The 13,649-nt window shown below is 43.2% G+C and overlaps 1 protein-coding gene and 1 pseudogene across 2 annotated transcripts; both read left to right on the top strand.

Annotated features, from left to right (window-relative positions):
• Positions 1–5,527: 5,527 nt before the first annotated feature.
• LOC308286318 (glycoprotein-N-acetylgalactosamine 3-beta-galactosyltransferase 1-B-like) lies at positions 5,528–6,146 on the top strand (annotated as a pseudogene). The gene has a single exon. The product of its transcript is annotated as a glycoprotein-N-acetylgalactosamine 3-beta-galactosyltransferase 1-B-like (transcript).
• A 5,210-nt stretch (positions 6,147–11,356) lies between these two features.
• LOC308287544 (general transcription factor IIF subunit 2-like) lies at positions 11,357–12,162 on the top strand (the record flags this gene model as incomplete). Its single annotated transcript, XM_080728759.1, is given in 2 exon segments — positions 11,357–11,810; positions 11,812–12,162. Coding segments are annotated over 2 exon segments (759 nt in total). The 5' UTR covers positions 11,357–11,402.
• Between the last annotated feature and the right edge of the window lie 1,487 nt (positions 12,163–13,649).

The following is a 13,649-nucleotide window of genomic DNA, read 5'->3' as shown; positions in this document are numbered from 1 at the left end:
AAACTCCATTTTAATCATGTTAGATTCATCAAAAACACCCCTCCTCGGTTCTGGTGACTCATACTGCCCTCCTAATACGTGAGGGGGCCATGTTTCTTTGATTCATCTTTTATTTATTTTTTATTGTCTATATATATCTACTGTATATTTTATAAAATATATGTATGAAAACAAATGCTGTTAACTCGGCACTTTCACGTATGAAATGAACATCTATATGTGTATTTTGAATGTTAATTTTGCATTAGTTTGAAAGAAGGCATGTTTAGGATAATCTAGGATAATATCAGTTTCAAAAGCATAACATCAATAGGCTGGCCCCAGGCTAGAATAGACCAAAATCAAATCTGTGCTTCTGGGGGTCCCTGGATTCTGGAACAAGTATTTTGCGATGGGGGTCCGTGGCCAAATACATATCATTCTGGGGGTCCCCTAGGCATGACAAAGTTTGAGAGCAACATGTGTTTTTTTTTTTTTTTTTTTTTTTTTTAAGGAAAACTGTTAGGATTTAAAAGATAATTTTAGAATGTGCCTATCAGTGGTTAAGGACCCCCAAAATGTGTTTTTAGTCGCGGACCCCCATCTCAAAATATTTTGTTCCACGGATGGACCCCTATCGCAAAATATTTTGTTCCAGGGACCCCCAGAAGCAAAGATTAGATTTTGCTTAAGGCCACAGACCCGTTGGGAAACGAGTTTGGGTATTCCTTTTGTACATAATTCACATGATCTCTTCTCCACTAGTCCCTCGACTCACTCCCTAACATTGTAGGCCTAGCCTAGTTTTTATTGGCTGAAGAAATCGTCAATGTATTTAATCTCAGTTTCAGTCATCATAGCCGTTGTATTTAGTTCTTATTTAGTTTTCAGCCAGTGAAAAAAGAAAGGTATGGCGATGTTATGGCGATGTAGCCTGGTTAATAAACCAGACTGCACAACACCACCCCCTGTTGGTAACGAAGTGTGTGATAGAGTCTGACGCTTGCAGTCAGGCTAATGGCGATGTCCCCTGACCGCGAGATCAATGTATCAATGGGTTAATGCTACCCTCTAGTGGCGATTTAGGAAAATACATGCAGTACACTGTGTGTGTGTGTGTGTGTGTGTGTGTGTGTGTGTGTGTGTGTGTGTGTGTGTGTGTGTGTGTGTGTGTGTGTGTGTGTGTGTGTGTGTGTGTGTGTGTGTGTGTGTGTGTGTGTGTGTGTTTGTTAACAGGACACAGGTGAACTTGAATGACATGATTGGCCAATTAGGCCTATTTTATGGCCAAGGAGTCATTTTAACTGAAAGCTAATGTCACTACATTAAAAAAAAGAAGAGAAAAGGGAAAGAAAAAAAAAGACCTGGGCACTAAACTGCCTTGTTCCAGCGGTGATTTGTATTGGGAGACAAATCAGACCAGCGGACACACACGGACAGGCCCAGGCCGTGTGTGTTTGATGTGTGGAGTGGACTGATCGTTTGTGACCCGGAGCTCACATTGGCAATGGCAGCGATCTTCTGTCAGTGTCACCAAGGGTTGCTGTTTTGAATTGGACGCGAATCACGCCTGGGGAGCAATTCTATGATAGGAAGGTCCAGACTTTAAAATAATCAATATGCTGTTATGTTTGTAGCCAGCACTTCTCTGAAGAAGACTATACAGCACAGGTAGGCCTACTATTGCTATAGCTTTTGCTGACGTTAGCAACTTACATCAACCTTGTAGAAATCTCAAGAAAACGGCTGTCCCCTCCCGTTTTGCCTACTGATCGCTCACCGGGACGGGGTGTCGAGTCGACAGCAGCCAGCAACGATCACCTGGACCGGGGACAACACAGCGGAGTCTGCGGGGCCCGGGCGCTGATCATCAATGCTGACCGACATTGAATGTGCGGTACGTTCCGAGCTCTCAAACAGATCCACAGTGTGACTGAGAAGAGAACTTATTGTGGTGTGGATCTCATTCCACACCACAATAAGTTCTCTTCTCAGTCAGAAGGTATCTTCTACATAACAACAACGATCCCTAGCCGGCTACATCATCCTGTTTGTATTGTAGGCCGACATGTGGGCATGCTTTGGAGGCTGGAGCGATGTCCATACCTGGAGGAAAGGGGCAAAGAATTCTGGACTATTGGGGCCTGTGCATAGAGCACCTAAGCCAGAACTGGGACAAGCGCAATGGGCGCATACTTCACTGCAGTCTGCAACAAACGCATCAGTCCTACATATGGAGAGGATGACATTGGGGATAATTTTGTAGAGATGCCTAACTGCAAAAATAAAACCAAAGAACTTTTGCATTAGATCAACTTGTGGCCACACAGGGCTGGATACATTGACATTCTTTCCATCTGTTCTGAACAGCTGCAGGTGAATAAGTTGAACAAAGCAGACCTGTTAGAGGCAACTAATAACTGCCTTTTTATGGGAAGGTGCAGCTAAATGACAATTTGATTTAGTTTTTTTTTTTGCCATTATGACTCTTTTGAAATTGAATATTGCCTGAGTTATTCCTGCAAGGTTTTTGTATTTTGTTATGGCTCTCTGTAGTTTTTTGAATTGCATGTCTCCCGCCAGTAGCAATTGGGGCGGGTGTAAGGCCATTTGAACACTGTTGCTTATTCAATTATTTTTACTTGCATAACAGTGAGGCCAACAAACCAACAGTCATAGGAACATCTAAACTAAAACAGTAGCCTATAAATGCAAGTGCCAACCTTTTTTGTGTTAATACTATACATGTAAAACATCTCAAACATTGCAAATTATGTACAAAACGTTGACTGACAGGCAGCAAAAAGAATCAGACTCAACAGTATTTACAAAATTACAAATACAATTCTATATACAGAAACCTCTCACAGGACAGGGGGATCTGTTTGCTCAGCAATCATCGGAATGTCAACATCTTCGGCAAAGTACACAGAGCCATATCCTGTGAAGGTCCCTTCGCGGTATGGAGTGACCTCCTTATCTCCAGGGAAGCTGAGGAACACCGACAGCATCATCGTTCCGTCTGTCCTGTAGACAGACACTCTCCACTGTCGATGGATGGTCTCAAAACCAGAGGTTACTCTGGGCAGCTGCAGACTGGAGGAAGGGGAGGGAGTACCGGTCGGTCTGAAGTTCCTTGGCGGTCTGAGCAGCTGCTTGTCCTCTAGTGTGAGAAAGGAAAGGTCACTACTTGCCTGATGGCTGCGACGGACGACGGTAGAGCCCAGGGACGCACGCTGTGATGGCCTCCATGTCGTCATCGGAGAGAGGTCGGTTCGGCAGGTTATCAACATGAACGTTGAATTGATCACCCTCGGCTGTCTCCTGGAACGCTTCCCGGAGGAATACTCGACGAACTGGAGGTGAAACGCTGCCATCACAGAATCAGACTCAATAGTATTTACAAAATTACAAATACAATTCTATATACAGACAGGGGGAACTGTTTGCTCAGCAATCATCGGAATGTCAACATCTTCGGCAAAGTACACAGAGCCATATCCTGTGAAGGTCCCTTCGCGGTAAGGAGTGACCTCCTTACCCAGCCTTACCTTATCTCCAGGGAAGCTGAGGAACACCGACAGCATCATCGTTCCGTCTGTCCTGTAGACAGACACTCTCCACTGTCGATGGATGGTCTCAAAACCAGAGGTTACTCTGGGCAGCTGCAGACTGGAGGAAGGGGAGGGAATACCGGTCGGTCTGAAGCTCCTTGGCGGTCTGAGCAGCTGCTTGTCCTCTAGTGTGAGAAAGGAAAGGTCACTACTTGCCTGATGGCTGCGACGGACGACGGTAAAGCCCAGGGACGCACGCTGTGATGGCCTCCACGTCGTCATCGGAGAGAGGTCGGTTCGGCAGGTTATCAACATGAACGTTGAATTGATCACCCTCGGCTGTCTCCTGGAACGCTTCCCGGAGGAATACTCGACGAACTGGAGGTGAAACAGCCTGGACTGGTTTTCAACAGCTTTATTTATTATCTCTGACACACACACACACACACACACACACACCCTCTTGTAGACGGCTCAGATTTTTCAATAATTTTGTATTCATAATGTTCCAGTGTTCAACGACAGAAACAGTTATTTGAGTGACAATTCATCGTCAAGTGCAATTTCTTAATCGTGACAGCCCTAGTCTACTCCTCTTATTAAATGTTTCATTACACTGCCTCTGATCACTCATGTTTGCATTTTCCTCACAGGATAAATACATGTGTTTGTGCTGTGAGGATGATGACGGTGAGTGTGCAGGGTGATCACACTGTGAGGCAGTGCCATTCAAGGAGGTCCCTGCGTTGGACAGGACGTCAGCTGACACACACCTCCTCCTCTGTCCGGCCCCCCACCCCCTTCCCCAGCCCCCCTGCAAGGTGGTCGTCTTCGGGACGGAGTGTGGCACCACTTCTTGAGAGGCCAGATAGGATTCCAGCACTTCATCCAGGCCTTCAGACAGTTCTGTTCTGACCTGGTGAGTTCATTTCTCACCACCAGTCTTCTGTAAACTCTCAGAGTTAAAATCCTGTAAGGGACCATTATATCACTTAGCATGAACTCATAGATGTGCAAATTATTCTTCTCTACACTAATCCCTGTGATCACATACATTAAAAATGTGACTTGTTGTTAATTGGCCTATATTCTCCAGATACAAAACATTGGTGGTAATTACAGTAGTAAACAGCTAGACATGTTGTCATGTTTTGATTTGGACCCTAGGCAGGGATATCTTCCTATTCACTTTGAGAAACATTCTCTAATGGCCCCTCAAACTCCAAGCCATGACATGATAATATAAACATTATTTGTGGATACATTAATAAACAATAACAATAGACAGACAGTTTTCAACTTTTATTTGAAAATGACTGTAACTGTCTGGTGAATCTAGTAGAGGTTGTTTCAGTTTGCTGTTCTGAAGTATTGACCATAAATGATCTGATTTTCTGCTATGAATAGGAATCCACCATGGTAAGACGGTACCATCTAGTGTTTAAAAATGTGTACTACAGATCAGCATCTTATAAGTTGAGAAGAGTTATCTGCAGAAATGTAATACAGGCCCACATGGAATGGTTAGAATGTCACTAGCATTACTCACATTTATGCAAAACATGTCCTACATGCAGAGTGCTGGCACCTAAACCCTATTGCTTTGTAAATTGACTATGGTCTATGTGTTGCTATCGTCTCTTGGGAAGCACTTTGGGTCAACTGCTATTGTTTTTAAACGTGCTTTAAAAATTATGTACATTGAAAAGGACAAGATGTGTCAGCCCACATGCAATGCAATTTACACCTGCTAAATGAACACATTAAAGCAAATATCCTTTTTACATAAATACTCATGCTAAATCTCTCTTTTGGGTCTCAAGCTAAAATGTTTGGGAACCACTATACTAAAGGTACATGTATGTGTGTAACTGTATACATGCAGCAATGTCATTGCCACAATTTTTTTTTTTTTATTCAATCATTCTCTTGCCAGGTCTGAGGTGAAGATAGCCGCATGTCAGATGAGTGAGCATTCTTTGCTGGGTAGCCTAATGACCGGCCCAGCAACTTGGAGAAGAAGATATGTGAAGGCTACCTGGAGTCGACACTGCAACGTTCTTGTGTTCATGAGCTCTGTCGACGACCCTGACTTCCCTACTGTGGGCTTGGGCACCAAGGAGGGGTGCGACCAGCTCTACTGGAAGACAATCCGGTCCTATCACTATGCATACGAGCATCACACCCACAAGGCTCTTAGGCTCTTAAGATTGGTTTCTCAAAGTAGACGATGACACCTACATGATATTGGATAACCTGCGCTGGGTTCTTTCCAACCACACACTGGACGAGCCCACCTACTTCGGTCGAAGATTCAAGCCTTACACCAAGCAGGGCTACATGAGCGGTGCTGCGGGTTATGTACTGAGTAAAGAGGCTCTGAGGAGATTTGTCGAGGGATTCAAAAACAAGGTGTGCACTCACACTACCTCTGTGGAAGACTTGGCGATGGGGCAGTGCATGGAGAAAGTAGGGGTGAAAGCAGGTGACTCTAGAGACACTATTCACAGGGAGACCTTCCATCCCTTTGTCCCAGAGCAGCACCTCACAGCCACCTTCCCCAAGAGCTTCTGGTATCTCAGACAGAGGCAAGTCAGACAGAGCAAATTTTGATTTAGGTCTTGGTCATAGTCTTTTAAATAAAATTCCATTTAGGTTTAGTAATATTTTAGTTATCGGAAACCTTTTAGTTGACTAAATCTGCAGTTGACTTTGTCGACAAATGTATATCAGTGTAATGACTGATTTTACACTGTATGCTGAAAATAGCCCATCTACAAGCTCACAGTTCGCAGCGCGATGCGTTGTGAGCTTGTAGATCTGCTATTTTCAGAGTGCACCATCCAAGCGCAACCAAACATAAAATGGGTTGAAGATAATGGCCATGTTGTTGTTATACACCGTTCGTCTTTCCTCAGTTGTCTCAAACTACATCAGGTGGAGTCTGCAAGTCATGTTCCAATTGTAGATCCAGTTTGCGCGTCTGCTCTCTCATCAGCTTCAACTCCTTTGTCTTGCGCAGGATTTGACCATTAATCTTGCCATTAGACTCCTGTAGGCCAAGCTTCTTGTTAGCCATTTTCTCTAGTGCTTTATAATGGACAATAGCACTAGGGACCGTTGACACATGGATGTGGTCTGTATGTCAAAATCAAGTCCACAGTCATTCTCTGCTGAGGATGGGATCAACTTTATCTTATGGGCCATGATATGGTACTCTGCCACTTTCAATTCAACCCTTTCCTTGATCTTGGCCACCCATCTCTTCGTGCCATGCGTATTGCTCTGCCTCCTCTTGAGCCTTAATGAGACGGGAGACTTTCTGCTTGAGCTCAATCTTCTCCCTGTTCAGCCTCTCCGTTTCAGCTGGAGTGTACTTCTTTATATAGCTTTATAGAATTTCCATTTCAGCTGGAGTGTACTTCTTTATGTATATATATATATATATATATATATATATATATATATATATATATATATATATATATATATATATATATATATATATAACTATAGGATATTCTTGTTTAAAGACATACAACCCCACATATGCCCCGCCCTCCCAGGTTCCCTCACAAACACAACAACAAAACAAATAAAGAAGGGAAAAAGGAAAGGACAAAATTAAGTCAACAAAATTAGAGACAGACATGGGGGAAAAAAGAAATAATAACAAAAGCGATATGTATGAATAATGATTATGTACAAATAGTTTAAGCATGATTAAGGGGGTTTACAGCGTACAAACCAGTCTGTCAACCGGAGACTCGTTGACAGACTGGTGATGAAACCTAGTCAGACCAAGAGTGTCTATATCCCTTTCAGAAATCACAGTGAACAGAAATAATAACAATGCATAAACAAAATAACTTATTTCAGTTGTTGCACATTATCACTTTCAGTATTTGTAGGAAAAGTGGTATAAAGGGGAGACGCAAAAGGTTACAATATGGAGTTAAGAGTTTTCTGCCCAATTTCAATGTATCTCTTTAAGTTGTATAATCACTATGAGAGCTACAGTACTAGCATGTTACTGCTTAGTGAATGAGTACCTGTTGAGATACTATAACAGCATTGAAATAAACAGAACATGTATGTACTGGGCACAGGTAAAAATGTGGGTTTCCATTTTTTGTTCAAGATACTAAGTGGAGTGATTTGGTCAACTGATAATACAAATGAAGTAAATTCACTGTGGCATTTATTTATTTGTATTTAACTTAAATGGGCTGGAATAGCTATTTTGAGTTGGCTAACTGTCACAGCCCCATGTATTCTGGCCTACTAGGGCCTGTGATTCTCTATCCCCTGTCAGGCTGTCTCAACTGTCTTCCCACAGGTCCTGTGGAGAGTAAAGTGGGGTTCCAGTCGGGTGCATTGGGAGCACCTGACCAGTGTTCCCAGTGAGCACCATAAAGGGTGGGTGCACCATGATGGCAGCAGCACTGTAGTTTAGTTATTCTTTGGTTTGCACCTTCAACACCCCACACTACATATTCACACTTCCCCTCACTGACACTACTGATTCCACTGATTGACACATCCCAAATGATGATTTGATGATTATTGTTGCACTTTAGGTTATTCATGTTATGTAAATAAACGTATCTTTAGATACACTTTTAACTGAACCGTGTGCCTTCCTCCTTTTTGTTATGGCCTAAGAGCCAGGTCGTAACATAACTTGGATTCACTCGAGTTTTCAGTACAGTTTATCTGGGATTACAGTTGGCATGACCTAAACCTGGTTTTGAGTCTTTTTCTGTCTATTGTTGGTTATGTAATGGTGTTCAGGGGCACAGATAGGTAAGAAAGAACTAAATTTTTCCTTGCTGTAAGCTGTGGGAATTGTGCATTACCACTCATCCAGAATTTCATATAATAAGGGACGTGTGAATCTTAATGAGCTGATCATCTTCTGTAGTTTTGGAGTAGAAGCACAAACTTCTTCAAATGTCACTGATAATGATCTTTACTTCCACTCAACATCTACTCACAAGTTCCTCTATAGTCGTCTACAAAGGTTGATTCAAAGGTCAAGTTCTTCTACTCTACAAAGGCTTATTCAAAGGTCAAGCCACTGTCCCACATAACTGTACAGTATAATAATAACCACAACACACTGGTTGAAAGTTACACAAAGACACTGGAATACACTGGTATTAGTGGTTATTAAAAACAATTAAGTACAAGACAAATACAAACCAACCGTAGGCTTGGGGCAATAGTTCTGTTGACATTTTATATATTTTTATTTAATCACTTGAACCCAGGTGTCCCTGTTCTGGGTATGTCATTGTTGTATTGTGTGATTAAACAATATTGGGATGAGCGTCTATGTTCTTTCTTTTAACAAATAAAGTAATTAGCAAATTTTGCATTTTGATTCATTTTAAATTTGATAGATTTTGATTATAGCCCAGTACCTGATAAATCACTTAATATTAATAATCATAATAGTAAAAGGTTCACAGAATAGAGTGAACACATTAAGACTCAAACCAGTGAATTTGAAACCAATATTCAGAATATCTGCAACACTGTAATGAGACACACAAAGATCAAAGAGAATGAACACACAATGACATTTTAAGATTTATTTTTCATGTACAAAGAAACATCTGAGTTCAAAAATCACATTGTAAAAAATATAATATATTTTAAAATACAAACAATTATTAAATTAAGTAAGTACACAATGATTGTAAAATACATAAACTGTATGAACTTATTGTTAAAATCATTTTTTTTGTCTATTACATCACAAGGACATTAATCTTGTTTGCCTTCTATTGCGTATTGTAACCTTTCTTCCTTACTATGCTATCGGAAGCAAGGTTACAGTAGTGAATAAAAGTTACAAGGTACAAGATTTAAAAGACCTGAAATAAATCTCGGTTCAAGGTCACTCAAATTGAATGTTTTCAGTCCCTCCATTGCAGCATTGATGTACCGTCTATAAATCATATAATGGAGCATTATTATGTCCATGGAGGCCAGTCAGTCTTTTGCAATGATTCCCTCATAAAAGATCCCAAAACCCATCCTCATAGGAATCCTCAGACATTAGCATCTTCATGAAGAAACCTGCCTGCTCCTCCAGCTCCTTGATTCCCCCCCAAGGGTGTAAACTCAGCCCCGCCCCCAGCTCGTCTGGCTGCTGCTGTGGGAACAGGGTGGAGGAAGAAGCCTGCTGGTCCTGGTGGTGCTGAGACGTGTGGAGGTGTCCTGTACTGATGCTGCCCACAGTCACACCACACAGCTCAGTGTAGGAGGCCTGCTTCTTCTGGCTTCCTGCTTCTGCTTCTGGTACTGGTACTGGTACTGGTACCGGTAGGTTCCCCTGAGGCTCCAGCACCACCGGAGTCAAGGTCGTACAGGTAGAGGTGGAGGTAGACTCCTCCTTGTCACAGTAACGGAGGACCAGCTCCTCCAAGCTGCTGCAGTTCTCCCCGAGGTCGCTGTCAGTGTCAAACACGAAGGAGGCCAGGTGGAAGTCATCCTCCTGCAGCAGGACTGTGTCTGTGTGGTGATGAACCTCCTCCGTCACCAGCAGGGGGGGTTGTTGGGGCTCCATCCGTGCCACCTTGTTGCTGCTGCTGCTGGCACCATGTCCATGACTTACAGTAGCCAGGCGTTTGCGCTTTCTGGTGCTGCTCCTTTGTCCTTGCCGGACAGTGTTGTGTCCAACAAACGTGTGGGCGTACTCGGGGTTGAGCTGCCAGTAGCCTCCTTTCATGGGCCTGTCCTTGCGCTCCCTCAGGAAGCACTTGGATGTGCTCAAGGTTCGACGAACCGAGCAGTGCCAGCTGTTCTTCTCCGCCTGCTGGTAGTAGGGGAAATTCTCCTCGATCCACCCGTAGATACAGCTGAGCGTGACTTGGGTCTGTTTGGCCTGAATGGCCATGTAGATGAGCCTGGCATATGAGTATGGAGGTCTGAGGGTGGAGCCAGTCTGGTGCTCTAGCTTCTTCACCAGTGGAATGGAGGGAACATGGTGGTGGTACCCAGTGCTGTGGGATCTAGCAGGGCTCCCTGGGTCTGCAGCCACTGTGTCCCCACCCAGAGGGCTGGATGGAGAGCCAGTGCTGCCCTGGTGGAGGCTGCTGCTTGGAGGGCGAGCAGCAGCAGCAACGGGCTTGTAATTGTCAACCCTGTCTGGAGGCTCAGCACTGAGGCTGCCCACGTTGTGCTGCCAGTGCAGGCTGGTCAAACTGTCGTCAAAAAACATTGTTGCCACGTTGGTTAGTGTGTGTGCAGGAAAGAAGACCGTTTAAAAGATAGAAATAAAGAGATTTAGATGGAGAGATACTAAGCTGTACACAGTAAAAGGAGTTAAAAGGTGTTCTGTGAGAGATGTTGATCAGTTGATGTCTGATGGAGATATAGGCCTAACTAATCTGTTGCAGGTGAAGATGCACAATGAAGTTGGCACCTGTTGGCGCTCAGCTTTATTTGTTTACGGTGCCACGTCACACGCAGTTTAATGACACGCCCCTCGCGTTTTGTTTAAAATGTCTCGCGCCGCCGTACAGTGTACGGTACACCACGTCACCATGGTTACCCGGCGACGTCCCCTGTTTGTGTCATAGACTAGAAAAATGGGTTGGCGCTCAGCTTCACACGCGGTGGCAGCCAATGAGCGCCGCCGTGCGCTGCTCTCGTGACCAATGGCGAAGCAGTGTGCCACGTCACACGCGGTGACGTGTCATTTTATTGACACGCCCCTCGCGTTTTGTTTAAAATGTCTCGCGCATAAGTCTCGCGCCGACATTCAGCTACATTCAGCTAGACGCTGCTGTGCTCTGTGCTGTTGTAGCCTCTCTGTCCTGTAGAATCTCATTTATCATTTATTATTAACTTTAAAACATGTCTGATAGAGAGAAAGGAGACGTCGATTTAACTGGTGCTAAACAGAACACTGGTGTATGGCTCGTAAAGGTGCCCAAATATTTAGCTCAACAATGGGCAAAGGCGCCTGGGAGAGGCGAGGTGGGGAAAATAAGAATTGGCAAGAACCAGGGAAAAGCAGAGGTGTCTTTCACTTTGAATGAAGAGCTGACGGTGATCGACTGCTCCGGAGGCAGCACTGTGTCTCAGTCTGCACCTCGTGAGCATCCGTTCACCATGCAGACAGTGGGAGGTCAGACATTGGCTGTCTTCACTGAGACCTCCTCAGATAAAATAGCTTTGGAGGGAGTGGTGGTGCAGAGAGCAGAATGCAGACCAGCTGTCAGTGAAAGCTACATGAAGTTGAAGAGGATACAAATTGAAGAGTCTGGCCAAGCCTGTCAGGTTGTCTCAGCAGTTGGACAAAGCTGTCACCAACAACTACAAACCTGTAGCTAACCATGCTTACAATCGTGAATATGACAAGAAGAAGAAGGAGGAGGGCAAGCGGGCCAGAGCTGACAAGCAGCAAGTGTTGGACATGTTGTTCTCTGCCTTTGAAAAGCACCAATACTACAACATCAAAGACCTGGTGGACATCACCAAGCAGCCTGTGAATTACTTGAAGGAAATCCTGCATGACATAGGCATCTACAATGTGAAGGGAACTCACAAATACACATGGGAACTCAGGCCAGAGTACAGACATTACCAAGGCGATGAGAAGATGGATGAATAGCTTTGTCTTCAACACCTATTTGTTCATATTTTGGAGTCTTTTTCTTCCATGTTTTATGAGGGTCTGTATATTGTGTTTGCTTGAACCTTTACGGATGGCAATTCCATCAAGATGTTTTAACACAAGATTTGTTTATATTTCTTGTTAATACATTTTTTATGAGGTTCTGTATGACGTTCTGTATATTATGTTGCTGCACTCTTGACTCAGCTGATGAACAGGATGTGAAATGTATTTTCATTAGTATCAGTGGTCTCTGCATAAGGCATCCTAGCAGCAACCTTCTTATTGTGTTGTTAAACTTAGAATGTAATTGTTTTCAATGAATAAATGTTTTGAATAAAATTGTTTACATACTGAAAAAAAAGACTCGCGCCGCCGTACCATGGTTACCCGGCGACGTCCTCTGTTTGTGTACGTGCGCGCGCGTCGTGCAGGCTGTCAGGTGCGTGCGTGCATGCGCTTGTGTTTAAAATCCATGTTGTTGTCGACCGTTAACTGTGTGTGAAAGTATAGGCTACTATTGGCCCAAAAATACTTTTGTACTTTTACTCAAGTAAATTTAGAATTCCGGGTTTTTACTTGTGACAGAGTGCTTCTGCTTTGCAGTATTTGTACTTTTACTGAAGTAAAAAATGTGAACTAACCATTGAACATGTAGGCCTGCTGTGATTTATTTTCTTGTGTAGAACCCTATGTGTACAGTACAACAACATTCACTTTGCAGTCTGCAGATCCGGTGTAGAGAGGATATGGAAATGTTCTGTGAGTGCGTTTGTGTTGTTATCGTTGAAATGACCGGATACAGCAGGCGGATTCCATACATACTGGAGATGAGCCCTGAACAGTAAACAGAAATCTGAAGCCTTGGCGATGCGAGGTTATAGTTATGTAAACAGAGAAGCCTTTTTAACCAGAGATGAACAGTCTCTGGGATTTTGATATTTTTTGCACAATGCAAATGTGGCTAATTACCTAACACATGTAATATAAAAGCTTTATAGATTGTGGTTCCTGTGAGCTGCGTTTTGTAAATAGAGTTGTAAGTGGGAAAGTGTTTCACACACTCTGAATGGAACAGAGGTGCACTGTTGACTGGCTGACACAGTAGACTGTAGTACATTCCTGAAGAGTAAGGAAACAGTTTGTTTTATTTGCTTTGTAGTCTTGCAGATGTGGAATTGTTGCTATTTTAATTCAATGTATTTATTGATTGCATTTATGAAAACCACATTACACCAGGGTTTGTGTTACAGCTCAGCATCTTATGAGTTTAGAAGAGGTATCTGCAGAAATGTAATACAGGCCCACTTGGAATGGTTAGAATGTCACTAGCATTATTCACATTTATGCAAAACATTTTCCTACATGCATAGTGCTGGCATCTAAACCTATTGCTTTGTAATGGACTACGGTATATTGCTACTTGCTATTGTCTCTTGGGAAGCACTTCAACTGTATTGTTTTTAAACGTACTATATAAATAA

Source organism: Nannobrachium achirus (genome assembly GCF_963921795.1).
Source record: "Nannobrachium achirus genome assembly, chromosome: 6".
Taxonomy (NCBI): domain Eukaryota; kingdom Metazoa; phylum Chordata; class Actinopteri; order Myctophiformes; family Myctophidae; genus Nannobrachium; species Nannobrachium achirus.
This window is presented reverse-complemented; position numbering and strand designations above follow the sequence as displayed.